The sequence below is a fragment of the Erinaceus europaeus genome, chromosome 4 (genome assembly GCF_950295315.1).
Source record: "Erinaceus europaeus chromosome 4, mEriEur2.1, whole genome shotgun sequence".
NCBI lineage: Eukaryota > Metazoa > Chordata > Mammalia > Eulipotyphla > Erinaceidae > Erinaceus > Erinaceus europaeus.
The window spans coordinates 101,708,702-101,731,477 of NC_080165.1; the positions used below are offsets into that span (position 1 = coordinate 101,708,702).

The 22,776-nt window shown below is 46.7% G+C and overlaps 1 protein-coding gene across 8 annotated transcripts in view; it reads right to left on the minus strand.

Annotated features, from left to right (window-relative positions):
* The window catches only part of NTF3 (neurotrophin 3), an 81,359-nt gene that overhangs the window by 21,307 nt on the left and 37,276 nt on the right, over positions 1 to 22,776 (minus strand). The window contains exon 2 of one of the 8 annotated variants that reach the window (XM_060190232.1): positions 15,446 to 15,503. The exons of the other annotated variants lie outside the window; for them this stretch is intronic. Within the exon in view, the coding sequence (XP_060046215.1) occupies positions 15,446 to 15,466 (21 nt within the window). The 5' untranslated portion in view covers positions 15,467 to 15,503. The remainder of the gene's footprint in view (positions 1 to 15,445; positions 15,504 to 22,776) is intronic. 8 annotated transcript variants of the gene reach the window in all.

The following is a 22,776-nucleotide window of genomic DNA, read 5'->3' on the forward strand; positions in this document are numbered from 1 at the left end:
TCCCTTGCCTTCTCATGACTCCAATAGCCTTCTGGAGTCCCTGAGAATTGGAAACAAGCAAGCACAGAGGGGAGAAAGTCTAAGAGATAAATAGATATATTTAAATAGATAGACAGATAGGCAGAAACTCTAGGTCAAGTTTGCATTTCTCATTATTTGCCCCCAAGCTTTCTCAAATTCCCTTTGTTTTGCAGTCTCCTCCAGTTTCCTAGGGCTTCCCATCCCCCACCCCACCCTTGAAAAACTCTAGGCTCTCCTCAGCCTGAAACCCTTCCAGATAACACATTCCATATGGCAGCCGGGCACTCTCTGTGTGAAACCTTTGCATTCACTTTTCGGGTCACCTCCTCTTCCATCTTTCCATGCTGCCTGGTCTCCAGCTGAGTGTACCCCCCACCCCCATATACACACCCCAGGACCCTCTGTTGAAGAAGCTTGGGCAGGATCAGGCTGGGGGGCAGGGGCAGGGGTGCTGGGCTCCCTGTCTCAGCTCCAGCCCCATCACCCTCGACAGCTGCAAGGGGACCCTCCTTGAAGCACTGGGGTTAACTGAGCAGACTGAGCCTGCCACAGTACTTGCTTAGAGCATGCTTTGAAAGCCAGGCAAACAGCATTCTATTGTCTCCTCTCCCCATCCCAGCACCCCCCTCTCCTGTGGCTACCCAATGTGGTAAATAAAAGCTGAAGAGATTTTTCCAGAACACGCTCCCAAGCTCCTTTTGCTGATACAGACAACCTCCAGCCCTGGCCTGACCCTACCCTGTCTCACACCCCCTACTCCAGTCCATGCACCCCTTATGACCATGGATCTTGAATGCAGTGTTCAGAGGGCCCAGTACTGGGGCACCCAGTTAAGCGCATACATTACTATGTGCAAAGACCCGGGTTCGGCCCCTGTTCCCCACCTGTAGAGAGGAAGCTTCATGAGGTGAATCAGGTCTACAGGTGTCTCTCTCCCTATCCTCTCAAGTTTTCTGTCTTATCAAATAAAATAGAAGGACAATTAACCTAAGAAAAAAATGGCAGTCGGGATTGATGGATTCCTAGTGCTGGCACTGAGCCCCAATGATGGCCCTGGCAGCAATTACATAAACGCAACATACAGGTCCACACTGGTTTGGGAGGGCTTCCCCAAAGGTGGGAGAAGGTGTGCTTCTGCAGCTCTGCTAGGGTTGAGGTTGAGGAGTTGAAGATGAACTCTAAATGAGTCAAGGTCAGCCTGGGAGATGGCTGAAAGGTTTTTTTTTTTCCCCTCAAGCTAATAGCTGCCCCCAGAAGCTTCTGGCTCCCAGGAGTTCTGGGATGGCTCATAGGCCATCTTGAAATGGGCAGCCAGGCAAGTCCTTAGCCTGGTAATCCCAGTAGGAGTTAGGGAGGCTCCAGAGTCCAGATTGGGGATGGGGTGGGGGTCTCAAGGCTTTTCCAAACACACTCATAGGTTTAGGCAGAGAAATGAATCTGAGGCACAGTTGAGCCATCAACTCTATTGAAGAAAGGAATAGTGAGCCCTCAAACAACTACATACTAAGGGATACAAATCAAACTTTTACCCCACTTTCTGTAGCTTCCCAGATGTAGGAAGAATTAGGAACATTTCTTTTTCTTTCTTTGGATATTTAACAAAGTTAAGGAAGGATGATATAGAGTGGGAGAGAGAACTAGGGAGAATCACAGCCCTACTTCACTGCTAGTGACGTTTCCCCCTTTGCAGGTGGGGGACAGGGGCTTGAACCCAGGTTCTTGTGCACTGTGACACATGTGCCCCACTGGGGTGCCACTGCCTGCTCCCGGAATTAAGAACATTTCTAAGGAGAAGGGTTTAAAGAGGGAAGTGGAGGGCATTGTGTAGATAAGCAATGAGCTTGTTTTACAGCCTAGAGCTAAGACTAGAGGTTGAATCTCTTGTCTTCCAGTTCCTGAGCCTTATCCTAAGATAGCCCTCCACTACAAAGTCCTGGAGAGTGTTTATAGATCTTCCCTCTTCTCCAGGCTCACTGTATCTTAGACACACCACGGCCTGCAAAAAGAATCACTTCCCACACTGAACTGCATCTGGTTGCAAGAGCATCCCTCTGTCCAGGGGCACCTCTAAACCTTGCACCCCTTCACTCCGTCAGGGCCCCTAGGCAATCAGCAGGTTTATTCTGTTCTGGAGGTCAAACAACAGATGTGTTTGTGCTGAGAACCACCTTTCTCAACAATGATGAGGAGGAAGGAAAACAATGTTTTGGATGAGGCACAGGGCTAATGAAATCACTGAGATAATATAATGGGGGCTCTGACTTTAAAAGTTCCAATTATGCTGCCAGGGGCTTGGCAAGGCACTCTGCAATTTAATGCTAATGAATGTATTAGCATGGAGGGTTGGAGAGGGGGCAGCCCAAGGATGTGTAGGAATGTGTCTGGACTCCCGCTGGCCACACAGGGCAACAGGGAGCCAATCAAAGTAGAAGGTTAGAGACTTCATCGGGGTCAACAAACTAGCTCTCCTGCTCCTGGTCCAGTTTGCAAAAAGCATTAGAGCACTCTTAATTCAGGGAGATATATTTCCGTTTGCTATCAAGAGAAGGCTCTGGTGGGTCTCCAGGTATGCAGTCTAAATGAGCAGATTAAGTGGATTTAATGGAGGAGAGCTGCTGTAAGGGCTCCTTCCAGTCTGGAGGCTGGGGATCCCTTGATCCTCACAGCAAAACACCCCATCACATGGGAGGTTCGGGGGCCAGAGAGTTCTATGGAAGCAGTTGCTGATTTTCACCCCTAATGTGGCCAAGCCCTGTGGTCAGGAGATAGGGGTTGCTGTCCACTGTAAGCAAACGGAAAGATCTAGAAAGATACTGGCACTGATTTCCAATGTGTGACTTTTGATCCTACAACATGATCCATCTTAATTCCCCTTGGTGATGTTAAATAATGCTATGCAAACAGAATTTGTGAAGTACCAACTTTTTCTTGAAGTACCATTCAAAAAAAGAAAGAAGAAATGGCTTCACTCTGGAAAGGGTGAGTGCCAGTCACATGATGGTGAACTGCATTTTATTTTAGCACTACACATGGGTTTCCAATTAAAATAAACTTTATTATAAATGTGGAAATTAGTAAATAATCACCCTCAACATAAAAACATGTTTGGAGCCGTTTTAACTTAAAGCAAAGCACACCTTTTTAATGTAGAACAATTATAAACCCACAAGGAACACATAATGCTTTGAGATTAAAGTCTTTATGGAGACAGTAAGACTCATTCTTTGACAAGCTCTTCAGTTATCTAGGATTCTTGTTACTATGAAATATCTTAGATAGCTTATTCCTTAGGAAGCTAGAAATGTACCAGGAGAGAGAGAAGAGAATTTCCCTATTAAAAGTGTCTATCTTTTCACCTCTATATTCTCAAAACTGTCAGCATCAGTTCCCATAATAGATGATTCCGATCTTCTGCAAAATACCAGTAAAGGAAGAATGGAAGTAATGAAGGACACATTCTCTGTACTTGGTGAAGACTCAAAAATATTTCAGACTGGGTGGCAACTCACTCAGTAGAGCACACGCATTACCATACTGGAGGACATAGGTTCAAGCTCCCATTCCCCACCTGTGAGGGGAAAGTTTTAAAGCTGTGAAAGCTTCTATCCTTTTCTATGTCTTTCTCCTCTCTATCTTAAGCCACTAGAAAGGGTAACATCATGCAGGCACAGAGACCTAGCAGTAATGCTAGTGGCAAAAGAGGAAGAGGAGAGAGGAAGAGGAGGAAGAAGAAGAAGAGGAAGAAGGAGAGGAAGAACAAGAGGAGGAGGAGAAGGAGAAGAGGAGTGGGAAAAGAATTACAGTATCTGTTGTTTTCTCCGGGCTGGCTTCACGGGCGGGTAACAGATGACCAGAAACTCGTAGTAATGACAGTCAGCTTCTCTAGCATACAGCCCCTAGTGCTAGAGAAGCTTCACTCTGAATCCAACCCCAGTAGCCTCTGGAGCAGAGCCCATGGTTTGCCATCTCTTCCTGAGACCCTGCACAGTCACACCTCGCTTCATGATGAGAATACCCTCAGAAAAATCTGTCAACAGGCTACTTATTTGTTACTGTGCAAATGTCAGGGAGAGTATAAAACACCAGCCCAGTGGAGCCTACCAAATGGCTTAGTCAGTGTGTGCGTGTGTGTGTGTGTGTGTGTGTGTGTGTGTGTGTGTGTGTGTGTGTGTATACTTGGTCCATCCTTGACTGAAGCAGTCTCAGGGGATACAGGGCGGTGTGTCATCAAGCTCCCAAGCTCCCTCAGTGGGTCTGGGGCAGCACCCATAATCAGAGGAGGTCACGTTTCTGCCACAGTCTTTATAAACAGTCATTGCAGGGAGCCAGTGATCATGTCCCAGCAGGTCCTGTCTTGCAGTCAAAAGCATCCCCTTTGGCCTAAAGAAACAGCTCTAGTTTTCAGGACTTGGAGCCTCTGGAACTGGAACTAAGAGCCTACAGGGCAGGGACGGTTCTAGTTCTCAGAAACCAAGCCTTTGGGGGGAGCAGCTTGTTCAAAGCCATACTACTGTGAAGAATTGCAAGCAAGAAGGGATCTGACAACCCAAGTCAAGCTGGGCTGGTGACAAACCCCACTGCAGGGCCCCATACAGATTTCCCGGCAGGCCAAGCTATGACAGCACTCACGCTTAACAAACTTTTCCCTAAGAGTGTTTTCCTTGCAATTATTTTTCTACAGTTTGAGTGAAACACGACCATACTAAGGAAAAAACACTCTGAAAAGACAAAACATTGTAAACTAAAATAAACTCATCGGTTCCCACAAGTATCGTTACAAAATAGTTGTGCCTGGGCTTTTTTTTTTTTTTTTTTTAATACATGGTCAGTTTCTCTTCTTTGCATAACCTAGTTGAAGTTGCTTTATATGCATCACCCTGCAGCTTTCTAACTTCATCTTATATCCTAAGCATACTTCCAGCATGCTAAACCCTCACATAAGCAGAATTCTGATGGCAGCTTAATATTCTGTCAGAGGGATATAGTGGAATTGATAGGACCACATGCCCTGGGTAAATATTTGTTCTTTTCTTTTCTTTTAAATTAGTGATTTAATACTGATTTAAAAAATTATAAGGTAATAGGAATATGATTTCATAAGGTTCCCACAGCCAGAGCTGTGTCCTCATTCTCTCCATTGAAAACTGCAATCGTTCTCCCAAGGTTACAGATAGGGGTTAAGGTTACAGATATCTATCTATCTATCTATCTATCTATCTATCTATCTATCTATCTATCTATCTATTTTTATTTATTTAATTATTTTTACCCATTTTTTTCTATGTTCCTACTTTCACATTCTTTCTAGCTCACATTTATACCTAGTACTACTTCCAAGTGCTCTTTTTTCCTTTTCTCTCTGGTAAGGGAAACAGTGCCTGATTTCCTCTGGTGTTTTCCAGATTCATTTCCCTTTCTGTGGTGACACAAACACCAGATTCCTGGTGACAGACACTGCAGGTCCTGGTGAAATTGGGATTCAGAGCCTTTGAAGACATTCATTCTTTTCCATTCTCCACTCTCATTAGTAACACGGTAGTAAATGCTCATGTGCCCAGTGCTGGTGAGGATTTTTTCCTCTGTCTATCCCTTCATTCTCTCTCCCCAGAACATCTCAGCCTTAGGCCAAGCCAATCATCACTTCTGCTTGATGCTGGTGTGCAGAGGGGTGCGGCCCACCGCAATGCCCTGTGTTCATTGATTTCCTTTCTCAACACTTATAGATCAATAATCTGTAGCAGTCTCTCCCAGGTAAAATCTTTACTAGCCAGTGCACAGGTTAGAGTCAGAGGGAAGGTGCTGGGGGCTGGGCCTGAGTGTCACCATACTCTCCCTCCTGCAATGACTGAGCTGTTCTGCTCTCCTCCATCTCTGATCTCACACCCTCTTTCCATGATCCCCATCAGCACCAGGTCCCAAAAGAAGAAGCCTTCCTTGAACATTTCCGAGTTCCAGTTTTAAATTCAGACAAAGGGGCATAGCTCACCTGGATAGTGTGCTATTTTGCCATGTGCACAGCCCAGGTTCAAGCCTGTCCCCCACTGCATTGTAGGAAGCTTCAGTGCTGTGACCTCTCTCTCAATCTGTCTCTGAATCTCTCACTCAGTCTAAAAGAACACAAACTGGAGACAGGGTGGTGATGCACCTGGTTGAGGGCACAAGTTCAACCCCTAGTTCCCACCTGCTGGGGGAATGCCTCATGAGAAATGAAAGCAGGGCTGCAGGTATCTCTCTCTTCCTCTTTCTCTATCTCCCCCTCCCACTTGATTTCTGTTTCTATCCAATAGTAAATAAATATGTTAGAAAGAAAGAAAGAAAGAAAGAAAGAAAGAAAGAAAGAAAGAAAGAAAGAAAGAAAGAAAGAAAGAAAGAAAGATACGGCAGACACAGGGATTGCTATCCCTCCACAGTAACTCCTTGGCCCCCACTCCCCTCTCCTTCAGTTTCTCCAGCAGCTTTTGCTAATGCTTTTCATCAACCACACTCACTCTTTCCCCTTACACATTCCAGGTGCTGTTTCCACAAGTCTAGTCCCCCTCACCAGAGACTATGTACCTCTGTTTCCCATCTTCCTCATCTCCAGCCCTCAGACTTTACCCCACGCCCGCAGATGCAAATGCCAATAAGGCACCTCCACTTCAATGCTCAGGGGGGACATTAGGGTGAAATGTCAGGGACAGTTCATTTAAAACTGAAACCATCATCTTTCTCCTCAGGCCCCCTCCCCATCCAGTCAACCCATCACAGTTTTTAGTTTTGGCTTAGTTCTAAATTAAACCTAGTTGGGTCCCCCTCAGCTGGGAGATATTGCTGTTCTGTTCTCTAGCCTTTCAGATCAACCCCGTGCTCTTTATGTCAGCCCTTGGCAGGTGGCTGGTTCTTGGGTGTTTCCCTCACCTTCTTAACAGCTCTTTTCTCACTGTGCCCAGAGCAGCAGGGAGTGTGCTCTGCAAACACAAAGCATACTCACTCACCTGTGCAAGGATGCCAACTCCTGATCTGCCCCCTCCTCATTCGGCTGACACCTAATTGTCCTCTGAAGCTGTGTACACATCACCTTCCTCCAGAACCCCCCTCCCTCCAAACATTCATAGTCTTTGACCCACCCTTGCACCAGTTTGTCTGTCCCTAGAGAGTGGGAGATCTTCTATGTCAAGATGCCCTGAGCTCCTGCAGTGGTGCTTGGCTCATAGCAGGTGCTCAAGAAAAGGCACATATGGACTTTCAAGAAGTGTGGCCATGTCTGGTTGTGTCCTGGTGTGATTACCATTATGTCTCCCTTTCATGTCACTTTAGATAATGCACTTCATGCTTCTTATTCTCCGAAAGGGACTGTATTCAGACACTCTATTCTTTTAAAAAGATTTCATTTCTTTTGATGAGAGAGAGATGCCAGATCACCACTCAGATATAGCTTATGGTGGTTCTGGGGATTCAACCTGAGGTCTCTGGGACCTCAGACATGCAAGTTCAGTGTTCTAACACTCTATGCTATCTCCTCAGCCCTACGAGGCCCTTTAATTTTTGTTTACTCATTTTTAGATTGAGAGAGAGCTCTAATATATATTGATATATATTTGATATAATACTTCAAAGCTTCTTCCAGTGCAGTGGGGACTGGGCTTAAACCTGGATCTGACATATAGCAAAGCAACACACTATCCATGTGAGCTCCCCTTTAAAGGAAAAATTTAGATAAATCCAGGCTGGCAGAATAGCTTCCTTGGATAGTGCATTGCTTTGCCATGCACACTACCCAGGCTTTGTACCCAGCTGCTATCATGGGGTGGGGGAGGGGAGGTCTCTGTACTATGGTTTCTTTCTCTCTTTCTCTCTGCCTCTATCTGAAAAAGTCAGTCTCAGTGGTGATAGGAGAGAAAGAGGGGTTGGGAATACATATTTAGAGTTGGCAGTGTGAAATGGCTAGGGTGAAGTGGTTAAGGATGCAGTTAGAGAGTTTCTGGGATTCCTGGCTGACAGAGGGGATCTCTTGCACAAAAGTAGATGTCAGCAGCTGGAAAGGAAGGATTCTGATGCCAAAAAAGAAGGTAAAAGGTCCAATGCCAGTAGTCTGGCCCCATGGCCTAGACAAGGCCTAGCGGTTTCTCTCTGGGTCAGGGATCCAAGAAGGAAGGTGGTGTCCTGGTGCACACAGCTTCACTCCCTGCAGGGATTCTGAAGGCCCTCAACATTCGACACTCCTCTCCCTCACACCCCAGCGACTAGTATGTTATGATGCCTCCAGCAAGACTTCCAGTCAAGACAGCTCTGGCATGGAATCAGGACGTGACTGGGAATGATTCCTAGAAGAAGGTGAGAGTACACAAGACTGGAGAGCATGCCAATCAAAGCGAGGGGGAACCAGCGCCCTTCAGGCCACGGGAGAGAGAGTGAGTCTAGGACTGAGTCAAGTGCTTCTAAGCCACTGCTGTGACAACCATGTGGGGCTGACCCAGGTCTGGGTGGTGAATGTTGTCCTTGTTCCTAGAGGCAGGGCCCCCGTCTTCTCCCCTGATATACAATCCCATGTGGTGCCTAGCACTGTACGAGCCCTGGGACTACCGGGACAGGTCAGAGAAAATGCACTTCTAGGAAGAGCTGAGTAGTCCAAAGGTCACAAGAGAGAAAGGGTGGAGAACCATATAGTGGTATGATATGATGCATAAGGACCTGGGTTCAAGCTTCCGCTCCCCACCTGCAGGGGATGGAGTAGGGGGGACTTAACAAGTGGTGGAGCAGTGCTGCAAGTGTCTCTCTCTCTCTCTTCCCCCTTTCCCTCTCAGTTTCTCTGTCTCTATCCAATAAATAAAAATGAATACCCAAGGTTGAATCTGGGACTTCTGAGCCTCTGGTCTAAATTTGCATACCACTGAGTGATCCAGAAAAAGGAACAGAAAGTCAGTAACTATTAAAAAATGGGAGAAACTACTAAAAGGTGGGGGGTTACAGGGGGGTTATCTATGTAGGTAGCAATAAATTCCAAACATCACAATAATTCCTAACATTTGCAATATTGGTACTATGCTTATATTTTCTTCTTTTTGTGTGTGGAAGTGAAGTGGAATAGAGAAGTGGGGGTTCACAGGTGCAATTTCACCACTTCAGGCCACTTTAATTAATTAATTAACTAATTAATTAATTCATTCATCTACCCACTCACAGAGACAGAGGGAGTGATACCACAGCACCAAAGCTGCCTCCATTGCCACAGTGTTCCCATGGAGTGCACAGACTGGAGTCTGGGTTGTGATGGCCATGCAGGCACCCTGCCCAGCTGGTGGGCTTTCTCGTCAGCCTCTGTGCAGCCTCCAGCTGACCATTACAGCAACTCCATGAGATATGGCAAGCATCCCTGCCATTTAAAAAGAATGAAGAAGAGGGTGGGGGGAGACAGCATAATGGTTACTCAGAGACTCTCATGCCTGAGGTTCCAAAGTCCCAGGTTCAATCTCCAGTATCATCATAAGCCAGAGTCAGAGCTGAGCAGTGTTCTTGGGGGGAAAATGAATTGGGGGGGAGGGGAGAGGTGTTTCAGGCAGGTTAAATGACTTTTGCAAGTGACAGAGCAGAACCAGTTCCCTGTTCTCGGACTAAACCTTGTTTTCTTAAATACTCAGGGACACCACCCACCCTGCCATGCCTCCCCCTCAGCCTGACCCCCAACCCTCTCTCTGCCAGTGCCATTCTGGCATTCTGACCCTTCCCATGCAGGTAAAGTCTCTGTGCAGAAGTCCCAAATCATTCCCACTATTGAATCACAACGTCCAGACCTACTTTCGAGCCTGACTATACACACATGACCTCTTGCCAGGTGATGTTTTGATGAGGAACTCCTCTTTGTCTTTACCAAAGTCAGATGAAAATTATGGGCAAAAACACTTAGGTCTCAGGGCTTCCCGGTCAGTTTTCTATTTTTTTCTTATCTTTATTATTTAAAGTTTTATTATTTACTTATGTATTTATTAAATTTCTGGAGCTTCACTGTTCTAAGGGAATTTTGCAGATATATAGATAGGGATACAGATATAGATCTATGTATATATATATATATATATATATATATATATATATATATATATATGGAGAGAGAGGGAAAGACAGAGTAAGAGAGAGACTGATAGAAGAGAGGGAAAGGCACTGAAGTTTCCTCCAATGTGGGGGGGTTGGACTTGAACCTGGGTCACCCATGTGACTGAGCAGGCCACATTATCCAAGTGGGCTATTTAGCCAGTACTGCATTCTAAAAAGCAAAAAAAACAAAATCTAAACCTTGCTTGTCTTTTGAGAGAGCACTACTCTGCATACATGATACCTAGGACCAAACCCAAGACCCCAGGCTCCCATTTGGCTGTGCTGCTGAGCCTCTTCCCAGTCACAAAGTGCTTGACAGACTGGTTTTTTAATGAGAAAAAGGAGACCAAAACGCCATTCTGCCATGCACGTGTGTGTGTGTGTGTGTGTGTGTGTGTGTGTGTGTGTGTGTGTGTGTGTGTGTGTTTGCCTCTCTTGTCTTTAAGTGGTGCCAAGGATCAAAACCAGGACTTCATATACACAGAAACACATTCTATCACTGAACCACTGAGCCTATTTTCTGTTTTATGCACCAGAGCATAGTAATTACACAGTGCCTGAGGGTGACAATTCCCTGTCTCTCCTGGTTAGCTCACTACCAACCTAGGATTTCTCACTCAGAAAGAACTAACTCCCTGAAGGCAAGGGCACAGAAGGGGGCTCTTCTGAGGGAGCAGTGGGAAGCACTGTGGCTTTCTGCTCAGTCCATGGCGGGCACCTCCCCAGGACATCAGCACTTCCCTTTTGCTCTGTCTTGAGTTCAGAGCACCAACAAAATTACACTCCAGCATTCCTTTCTTGCTCTGTCATTTCACACAGGCCTGCCCTGGAGTTTCCCAAAGGAAGGAAGTGACATATCCAAGGTCACCTCCCTGATGAATGAGTCTGGGTGTCCTGAGGGCTCAAGGATGCTGTCACTGGGGCTAACTGCTCCCTGAAACAGCTCATAAGGGGCAGAGAGACAATCAGGGCTCGAAGAGACTTGAGAATTGAGTGAGTCACATTGCAACACACACTACGCCGTCGGTGGGCAAACTACAGTGTCTGTCCTCTACCTGTACAGGATTGAGTGAAGGGGAAGCAGAGCAGAGCAGGCAGGCAGGAAGGGAACCCAACCTGTGTTGCCAGAGGAAGATGGGGTGTGGGGAGTGGAAAGCAAAGCAGGTGCTGACAACAGGCAGTGCCTGACTAGCAACGCCTTTCCTGTTTCAAAACCAAAGGCTTTGTCAGAAGTCTACACACTCCTCAGTATTTTGCAGGAGAGGAGTAATTGGGGCAGGTGGGGGGGGGGGTGGAATGCCATGTACATCAGTATATGTGGACTCTGCAGGTGAGGGAGATACTGCAGTTGCTACCCCTGCCCTTGTAAATCTTCCCTTTCTTGGTTAGTTGGGCACCCAGCAGGTGCAGGAAGAGAGGGCAAAGTGAAGGGCCAGGTCGGTGCACCAGGGACCTGGAAGAAGCAGGGGTGGATTCTGCGAGGATTGGACACCAAGGGGAGGGCAGACCCCATCTGAAGTTCGCAGTAGCTGAGGTGGCAGGAAGGTTCAGCAAGAGAAGTGGTGTCAGGGACCCCTTCAGGTGACAGAAGGGCTCTAAGGGATTGCAAAGGTGCAGAGGTGGGTGTCCACAGCATAAGGTGGGATTTGGGGCTTAACCTCCAGGGTGAAGGGGTAATTTCCTGTCTGAAAACTTAGATTCTAGTTCTCCGTATTCCCTGGGGGAGCTTCTGGCAGTGGGTGCAGCTTCCAGTTTTCAGGGGAGATAAGGAAGAGCTCTGTCCTTTCAGAGAAGAAGAGGAAGCTCGGGGGCATATTAATCCTTCTATCTTCACTGGAGAGTAATTTAGGGGGATTCTGTGAACAGGCAACAACGCCAAAAGGGAAATGAAGCCTCTCTCATTGTTAAACACTGGGAGACAGCATGATGGGTCTGCAAAAGACTTTCATGCCTGGGGCTCTAAGGTCTCAGGTTCAATCCCCAGTGCCACCAGAAGCCAGAGGTGAGCAGCACTGCTCTGGTTAAATAACAACAGTTAGGGATTTTTGCTCAATCAAAAACATGAGCAAAGTAGAGAAAAGAGAGAGTGGCCACAGGTCTAAAATTATATTTAAAAATTTTCACATTTCATTTCAAAAATTAAAAAAAAAATGAAAACATGAAGTATTAAAAGTACAATGTTCAAAACCGTTCTTTAAATACTTGTTTTTGAAAGAGGAAGGCCAGAACACCATTTTGTCATATGGAGTGCTGGGGCTCTAGCCCTGGGCCTCACACACACAAGCATGCACTGACTGGTGAGCCCACTCCCCAGGCCCCCACACCTACCATATTATTTTTATACTAACTTGTAAAGTTAAGAGGATGCCCATTTGACAAGATGTGTTACCTTCGGGGCCAACTGAATCATCACTTGGTAAATAATATATACATCGTCATAGCAAAGACCCAGGTTCAAGTCCCAGTTCCCCCATCTGCAGGGAGGATACTTCATGAATGGCATAGCAGGGCTGCAGGTAGAGATGTCTCACCTCTATTAAATAAAGAGAAAGAAAGGAAGGGGGAGGTGGTAGTTGCCTGGAATGGTGGAACCCTGCGGACAGCAAACTTAGTGATCACCCTGGTGCAACAAACAAATGAAGAAACAAATACTAAAAACAAGCACCAGGGTGGCTGTGGCCTTCACAGATTTGGCCTGCCATTCTGGTCAAGGTTAGGTCTAGAGTAATCAGAAACAGCACCCAAGCCTGTGTTTGTGAACTCTCTCTTCCTTTCAGAAACTGGATGTAAGCTCTGTTGCCTCCCCTCCAACATACCCCCTCCCTGAATGAATGAGCCTGAAAAGTTCATTCTTCAACACACACACACACACACACACACACACACACACACACACACGCACACACACTTCTCTTAAGTGCCTGGCTCAGGCAATGAGAATTCACCTCTTGACTAATGTGCTATCACTCAGCAGACTGGAGCTGGGTGGGGTTCAGTTGAGTGCCTTGTCCCACTTCAAGTTGGTGTCACTTCACCAGGTACATACACAGTCTGACTTCCTAACCATGCCGGTCCCTGTGCTCTCCCTGTGTCAACACCTTCAAGCTTCCCTTCCAGTGAGATGTATTTGTTTTTACTTATTTTATTGACTTAATTTAATTGTTTTTTTTGCCACTAGTGTTATTACTGGGGGGGAGGGGGGCGTTGAGGGCCTAAATGACTCCATAACTCCCAGAAGTCATTTTTTTTCTTTCCTTTAGATAGAGGATAAGAGACACAGAGAGATAGGGAAGGACAAAGACAGACAGCGGTCTAGTGAAATAGGTCACTTGGATAGTGTGCTGCTTTGTCGTGTGTGTGACTTAGGTTCAAATCTGGCCCCAGCTGAAGGAAGTTTTAGTGCTGTGGTCTCTCTCTCTCTCTCTCTTCTTTATCAATAATAATAATAATAATTTATTTTTGCCACCAGGATTATAACTGATGCTTGGTACCTACATGATGAATTCACCAATTTAGGTGGCCATTTCTCTCTCTCTCTCTCTCTCTCTCTCTCTCTCTACTTGATAGGACAGAGAAATTAAGAGGGAAGGAAACAGAGTTAAGACAGAGAGATATCTGCAATATGTGCTTCATTGCTTGTCTTGAAACTCCCCTGCCACCCCCTCTTCCTACAGGTGGGGAGTGGGGTGTTCAAACTTGGGTCCTTGCACATTACCGGTAACATGTATACTTAACCAAATGCACAACCACCTGGCTCCCTGTCTCTTCCTCTCTCTTCCTCTCTCTTTCTCTCTCTCTCTCTACTCTATTTCTATCCAAAAACAGAGAGGGGAACACAGAGGAGAGATACTAAAGCAGCACTCCATCACTGAAGAAGCTTCTCTCTGCTGCAGATATTCCCAAATGTTGACCTGAGGCTTGAACTTGAATCATAATGTATATTCTTTACCAGCCCAAGATTTTCTTAGAAGAAGCTTATGAAGACTGAGGAGGAAACAGAATGTGGTTGGATGAAGTATGCTCGTCACATGGCCAAGCAAACTGCCCCTCCTCCCTCTTCTCTGCTCCTCCCTGCTTCTCTTACAGGGGTGATTACATATGACAGGGGACAGATGATGATTGTCTCTACCCTAGGTGACCCACATTTACAGAGCTCTTTCTTCTCCTCCTCTCCCCTCCCCTCCCCTCTCCTCTCCTCTCCTCCCCTTCCCTTTCCCTTTCTTTCTTTCTTTCTTTCTTTCTTTCTTTCTTTCTTTCTTTCTTTCTTATTTTTTCCTTTCTATTATACTTGACAGGACAGAGAGCAATTGAGAGGGGAGAGGAAGCTAGAGAAGGAAAGAGAGACTTACAGACATGCTTCACTGCTTGTGAAACTTCCTCCTCTTGTAGGTGGGGAGCGAAGTCTTGAACCCAGGCCCTTGTAAATGGTAATATGTGAATTTAACTGGATGTGCTACCACCTCCCCCCCCCCCCAATAATTCTTTCTAAAAATAGACAATAAAACAAAGCAAAACAAGCAAACAAACAAAACACCCGGGCTGTGGAAAGGCATCAAGTGGAGGTTCTCTGCCTGAAGATTCTGACTTGGAAACAGATAAGGAGTCGCAGGCAGGACAGGCCATGTGACTGTCTGTCAGTGCAGGGCCCCATACGTTCCCTGGGCTATATACACACACGTCTCAGCCCTGAAGTGTGTATACACAAGACAGCCAGGGGTGGAGGGCGTAGCATGAATTACACGAGCAAATCAAGGCAGAGCTGATATGGCTGAGCAGCTGGTGATCATGTTGATTGGAACCAGATTGAAAGGAGCAGGGAAATTTGTTTGAAAAGAGTGCACTGGTCCCCAGGAGAGGAAGTCTCATCAGAGGAGAACCCTGGGGGTGGGGGTGGGGGTGGAGGGGCAGGAGACGGGGAGGAGGAGGTTGGTGGGGAACAGGCCTGAGAGAAGAGTTGTGAGGAGGATGGAAATAATTCATGTCTTGGATCCTGAGGGTGTGTGGAGTTGGAGGCACAATAAACCCAGTGGACATGACTGTGGGATGAGGGGAATCTCGGCCTGCTTTACCCTGGGCTACGCCACTCTAGGTGAATAAAACGGTCGTGTGCAGATCTGAGAGAGGCAAGATTAATGGGGCATGTCTAGCAGGGTGATCAGAAGAAAGCTGTCTTAGACACAGCCATACCAGGAAGGGTAGAAGGGGGAGCGGGTGGTGGAAGAACCTGGCATTGGGCCAAGTCCTACAAAGAAAAAGGTGAATCTAGAATTCCATCCCAGTGAGCCAAAGTCAGGCACAGCTGCAGGTGACAGCCAGCCTGCCCAAGTGGCAACACCTCTCAGGTTAAACATACCTTTACACTTCCCTGGGGCATCTCCCTCTAAGTCCCTGCCTTGTGAAGATGGTTAACACTGAAAAACACAGAGATCACAGGAAAACTGCTTTTAGCATTCAGAGGGACTTGAAGAGCCTATAGGCCTTCAGCCTTCCTTTTTTCAGTATTTTAAAGATAAATTTTATTTATTTTGGTCAGAGACAGAGAGAAATTGACAGGGAAGGGGGAGATAGATAGGGAGAGAGACAGTTGCAGAAATGATTCAACTGCTCGTGAAGCTTCTTCCCCCCTGCAGGTGGGGACTAGGGCTGGAATGAGGCCTTTAGTCACTATAGTGTGTACACTCAGTCAGGTGTACCACCATCTTTCTTAAGTGTTTAATGGATTTATTGGATAAAGACAGAGAGAAACTGAGAGGGGAGGGGGAGCTAGATGTAGATAGGTAGATAGATAGATAGATAGATAGATAGAAGATAGGTAGGTAGATGAGAGAGAGAGAGAGAAAAGAGAGACACCTGCAGCACTGCCTCACCTCTTGTCAAGTTCCCCCTTGCAGGTGGGAACCAGGGGCTTGAATCTAGGTCCGTATGTAGGGGAACATGTATACTTTACTGTGTATACCATCACCCACAGCCACTTCCTTTTATAGCTGCGGAAACTGAGGCCCAAGGAATCAAGAGGAGCAAGGCCACACAACCAGCTGCTGAATGCAAAGCTGCTACTCCTATGGAAGCAGTTAAAGGAAGGAAAAAGGAACACAGTCTGATGAAAATCATAGAACCTCACCCCCCAAGGTCTGCTCTCCCAAATTTCCTTCCCATTGCCCGCAAAGAGAAGTAAGCTAAGTGCCTACCACCCCTCCAAGGCACAGAGGGAAACTTATAGCAATGATAGGGGTTCAGTCACTCCCCCACCCCTGTCCTTCCCATGAAGAGAATAATTCAGTATATAGTGGAGGCTCCCACTTCTGACCCTGGACAAACCTCCTGGGAAATCCCAACCAACAGCATTTCTCTCCAATTCATGCTGAAATAGAGGCATTTTCATTTTCAAGTTTCAACAGGAGGTTCAACCTAGGTGGATGAGAATGAAAAGATGAAGGGGGGGGAGAAATTCACAGTGAGTAGGCAGTACCTCCTGGGTATCTCTCTGCCATGCTCAGGCGTATGAGCATCCCGTTTCCTCTCTGCCCCCTTTTCTGGAGCATCCCCCCCAATGTGTGTGTGTGTGTGTGTGTGTGTGTACACAAAACTCTTCTGGAATGAACTGGCATGCAGACCAAAGTCTGGATCAAAAGGAGGATTTGTCTAAGGAATTACAGGGGAAGGAAAGGTTGCCCAGAAAAACATCCCAGAGCTGGGCAGTGCCTTCTTCGGGCATAAATCATCCTGCAGGCTGGGTTTAGAACTCATGGGCTGAGTAGTGATGCACACCTTAGAACATCTTGTTACCATGTGCATGGGCCCAGGTTCAAGCCCCTACTCCCCACCTATAGGGGGGAAGCTTCAGGAGAGGTGAAGAAGGTCTGCAGTTCTCTCTTTCTCTTCCTTCTCTGTCTCTCCTCCCCTCTCAATTTCTGTCCCATCAAATAAAAAATAATAAGTAAAATAGGAAGAAAAGAAAAAAGGAAAAAAGAAAGGAAGGAAGGAAGAAAGCAAGAAAGGTTGATTCAGCCTTGCAGGTACAGGAAGAAAGAAAGAAAGAAAGAAAGAAAGAAAGAAAGAAAGAAAGAAAGGAAGGAAGGAAGGAAGGAAGGTTGATTCAGCCTTGCAGGTACAGGCCAAGATGTGGCTCTGTTTGGACTCCAGAGTCAGCTGTGAGCAGCTTCCCCCAGTGACCACAGCACAGCAGAGCAGGGTGAACCTTTCTGGATAAGCCACCTGGGAATGGTGGCTAAGGTATTTGCTTCAACAATGTCATGGAAAACCCAAGCATTGATGAGCCACATCAAAACTGGATGGGTAACAGCCTGAAGCCTGAGTGGGTATTCTCCCAATCCCACCCCCCAAACTTAGCCTCTATACATGAGAGGAACATGACCGAATCAGAGAGACCCCCCCTTCAGTCCTACTCTGCCACTGATGGGCTGGATGATGTTGGCCACCTGCTGTCACTTCTCTGAGTTGGGGCAGAGCCTAGAAGGGAAGCTGTGTATGGCCTTTATGTCCCAGCAGCCAGCCTAGGCTCAAGGTGTCTATTTAATGAGCCTGGTGAGACATCAGCACTGCATCTTTGCTGTGGTTGCAGCATTTCCCTGGATGGCACAGCTTGGTGGGGTCACTAGCCTGGGGCCCAAGACAGCCAGGGGCACCAAGGCTGGGCTGGACACCAGAGCGGGGAAGTCTGGGAAGTCCTACTGTTTCCCACTCAGAAAGTTGGTCCTGCTAGCTCTTTACAATCTTCACATATCAACAACCTCCTAACCTCCTGTAACCTTCAGTCTTCGCATTGTTCTATGAGGACCCACCTGCTCCAAGAGGCAGGGCCCTGGCCTGAGAAGATGAGACACTGCACAGAGGAAGCACAGAGCAGGCTTCCAGCAGAATCTCCCTTCACTCAGTACTGCTTCCACCTCTACCTGTAGCTCCCCCTCCACCCACCTTCCCTGGCCAGGCAAGGGAGCCTGCCCAGCCTGCTTTCTGCCTCATGCGAATACGGCGTGGATAAGCAAACATCAACATGCGTTGTCATGGTGTCGCTACCTTGGACTGCGCAGCTCAGAAGCTGCCATTCTCTGCTGCAGGGAGCGTACCAGATCCCAAGAGCTGTTGGCTGCCCGGCTCCTGCCAGCTGGCTCCAGTCTTAGATCCCTGCCTGTGTAGTCAGGGCCTTCTTAAGGTGTCTGTGTCCCCAATATCCTGCCCCCCAAGTTCACTCCCACCCCTCCCAGTTCCAGAATCCACTGCCTGTAGCACAGAGGGTGGGGTGGGAGTATGACATCTGGTACTTAGTGCAGAGTCAGAGCAGCACTGAGCTGAGGCTGGGGAAGTGACTAGCTTTGCATCTTGGGTCTCACACCTGTGACTTTTGTGAGTAAGGATCATATGGGTTCATCTCTCTGAACCTCAGTTGCTACAGCTGGAAAGGAGATAGTTAACATCCAGTTTCGGGAGTTGGGCGGTAGTGCAGCGGGTTGAGTGCACTTGGCTGGTGCAAAGCACAAGGACTGGCGGAAAAATCCCTGTTTGAGCCTCCGGCTCCTCACCTGCAGGGGAGTCGCTTCACAGTCAGTGAAGCAGGTCTGCAGGTGTCTATCTTTCTCTTCCCCTCTCTGTCTTCCCCTCCTTTCTCCATTTCCCTCTGTCCTATCCAACAATGACGACGTCAATAACAACAACAATAACTACAAAAACAATGAAAAACAAGGGCAACAAATAAATAAAAGGGAAAATAAATTTAAAAATTCAGTTTTGACAGATAAACCACACCTTCACTGCACTGAGAAGAGATGGTAACAAAGACATTGAGGGCTTGACTTCCTAAAGATGCTTTAAGTTGTCTAAGAGCTCAGAAGTGGAGGAATAGTTTTTTGTTTGTTTCAGTTGAGGCAGGGGGGGAGAGAGAGAGAGAGAGAGAGAGAGAGATGCAGGCAGGCAGGTAGGCAGGCAATATTACTGAAGCTTCTTTCAGTGGGGTATGGGCAAGGCTCAAATCTGGGTTTTGCATGTGGCAAAGAGTCCACTTGATTCCAAGTGTGCTATTTCACTATCCCCTGTGCTTTTTATAAATCACACTAATTCATAGTCTCCATCTCCACACCCACCCCCAAGATCTATTATATGTCTATATAAAACACATGGAGGAAAATCAACAATGATTTGATCTACTGAAATAAATGCAAGTAAGTCAAGACATGGTCTTTCTGCATAACGATGAGTGAAGATTCCTCCATCTTGACTGAGAATCAGTCACCTGAGAGCTGCTCATCCCATCCTCAGGCCCTGCGCCAGGCTCACTGAATCAGCATCATCAGAGGGCAGTGGCCAAGAATCTGCATTTAAAAAATCTTCCACAAGGGGACCTGTTGGTGATACACTAGGCAGAGTGCACGTGGCACCAGTGTGAAAAGACCAAGGTTCAAATCTTTTGCCCCAGTCTATGGGGAGCGGGAAGCTTCAGGAGCCATGTAACAGTGCTGCAGGGGTCTCTCTCTCTATTTTTCCCTCTGTTTCTATCAGAAAAAAGAAAGAAAGAATGAATGAGGGAAAAATTGGCTTACTGGGAACAGTGGAGTCCTCCTGTAAGTACTGAGTCCCGGTAATAACCCTGGTGGCAAAATAAATAAGTAAACAAAACAAAACAGGAGGGGCCAAGTGATGGCACACCTGGTTGAGTTCATGGGTTACAATGTATAAGGAACTGGGTTCAAGTCCCCAGTCCCCACTAGTAGGGTGAAAGCTTTGCAAGCAGTGAAGCAGTATTGTAGGTGTATCTGTCTCTCTCTCTCCTTCTCTATCTTCCATTTCATTCTCGATTTCTTTCTATCTCTATCAAATGAATAAATAACTTAGTTTTTAAGGATGTCTTTTGAGGCTTCTCCCCTGAAGGTGGGGGCCAAGAGCTTGAACCTGGGTCCTTGCACACTGTGATGTTTTTGCTTTACCAGATGCACAGCCATCCACCCCCCCCCCACTACAATGATTTCTGTCAGAGATTTTCTAATTTGCCTTATCCTGTGTAGATTTCTTTATACCTTGTGACAGTTTGGAAGCTGTGTACAGGGCAGGGTCCCTGTTTTTAGACCTTCCAATACCTACTTATTGTCTACCACATACTCAGATGACCAACAGACAAGTTTAACTCAACAGAATCTTGATCTGATACAACTGCCTTGGGTCTTGCCCCATCATTTGGGAAGAAAGGACATAATGTTCTCTACTAACCTTTTTAAATTTATTTTCATAGAGATAGAGACAGAGAAAAATTGAGAGGGATGAGGGAGAGAGAGGAAGAGGAGAGACAGAGAGAAAGAGAGAAACAGAAAGAGACAGACAGACACAGAGAGAGAGAGACCTGTAGCACTGCTTCATCATTTGTGAAGCATTCTCTTGCAAGTGGGGACTGGGAGGGAGGGTTGAACCTGGTTCTCTGGGCTTTGTAACATGAGCTCTCTATCAGGTGCACTGCTCCCTGGCCCCCTTGACTAACCTTTGATATGGGCCTATATCTGAATGAGCTGGAAGGATATGCAAAGTAAAACCAAAGAGCATCTGAACCCACAATCAAGGTCTCTATTCTTGCCCTATTCTGTACCAATCAGTAGGAGAGGCAGCAAAAGGCACTACATAGATTTCACAAAGACACGCAAGATGCTTTCCTTGAGAAAGACATTTTGAAGCCATTATATAAGAACAACTTGAGACAGGCATTCAGAAGTCATCACACACACAAACACATACACTTGAGTGAGGCATTACTGAGTCCTTGATCTCTCCGAACATACAGGATATAAAGGTTCCAATTTACTCAAAGAACGTTCCCTGAAGTTCCTGCTCTGAAGATGCCACTCTGCTTGTGTCTGAGATCTTCTTGAAGAAGGAAACCCGGTGGATGTCACTAATCCCCAGTCTTCCAGCCTACAGTGAGACCTGCTCCCAGAATGCCCAACCTGTTGTTCCTGTGTGACCTGCGTCCTCTGTCACTAAAACAGTGGCAGCGCTAAGAAAACAGCTCCAGAAGTACCTCCCACCAAGGCCTCTTGCATGGTGCTCCTCATTCATGGGGCAGATGGCCTGCAAACACAAGCCTGGTGCTGGCACATAGCTACACACTCAGTGTACCTTCTCCAGGCCCGGGTGCCAGCTCTGTGTTCCTGGAGCTGTGACAGAAAGTGAAAGTCAGTGTGACTTAGAGGCTCCAGTTGCTCTCTACCTGCCTCCACTGAGGACAGTAAAGGAAGTGGCCAGGGTGACAAAGATGCTTCCTGTCTCTCTACACACAGTGGTGATGGGGGGGGGGGTGCAGCTGTGCTGGTTCAGTGTCATAGCAATGTCACCATCATCTGCTGAGTGCTTACAAGGTGACAGGTCCTGCGCTGGGCCCTGTCACATGTTATTATGTGGGTCTTCTTCATCCTTACCTCCCTGATGAGCATCTTGGTGGAGGGGAGTGAATTTAGGTGACAGTCACTGGGAGTTATTTTTGAAAAAATATCCTTACTCTTAAGAGTGGTGCAAGTCGTGCCCTCTGCCCTGTGAGGCACTTCCCTGGCTGTGCTCATTTAGTATTAATAAATAGCTGGTCAAGGACTGGAATTCAGGTGTTCATTCAGACTCTAAGCTAACGTTCCGTGCAGGTAGGGCTGGGAAGACAGGATAATGCAAAAGGTTCTGCAAAAGACTTTCATGCCTGAAGCTCTGAGCTCCTAGGCTCAACCCTCAGCACCACCATAAGCCAGAGCTGAGTAGTGCTCTGGTTAGTCTCTCTTCTCTACCCCTTCATTAGAAAAAAAAAATACAGAAGAACTCCAGGTGGAAAATAGGTTTCATCTTAAGTTACAAATCTGACTCACTACCTGGAGACCCATGTGAAGGGTTAGAAGACTTGTGAAGTTCAGGAGGAGTAAGTGTTGTGATCGATTAGCAATGTCTGCTAAGGAGAAAGAAAGACAGCAGGAAAAATATGTGACTGATTAGTGATGTCTGCAATAGGCAGAAGATAGAATAGTAGCACACATGCTGAATTTGTCATCCCTCTAAGCGTATATCAGGTGAAAAAGCAGCTTGCCCTGTAACTAATTACTTAATCAATAAATCTTCTTTTTGCCAGAACTGCACAGCTCTTGAATATAGTGGAAAAGAGCCCATAGCACCAAAGCTTCCTTTAGTATAGTGAGGGCTCCCCACATGGCAAATACCTTCCCCTATGAGCTATCTTGTAAGTTTGTTTACTTGTCTGTTTTTGAGGAGTCATAGTCTGGCATGATTTCACCACTCCAGAGCTCCTTTTTTCTCTCAGGCAGAGAAAAAGAGTACAGAGAAGGGATATATCACTGGCACTTCCCCCAGGGCCAGGGCACCTTCCACATTGTTCCAGGTGGTCAGGCACATACCCTACCTGGTGAGCTCTCTCTCGAGCCTATGTGACAAAGGTTTAACAAACCCAATGGTCCACCAAGGTTTGTGAACATTGCCCAGCACACAATTTTTCATCATTCTGTGACTTTCTGTCCTCACATCTTCCTAGCTCTCCACATTACCCTTAAAACAGCTACACTCCCTCTCTCCCTCTCAAAACACTTTTGAATCATTTAGTTTAATGGCAGAGATTTCCCTCCTAAGGACTTTTTCCTGTAGGCTACTCTAGTCCAACCTTCCTCACTACTCAGAGTAGCCCTCAGGGGGCTAGAA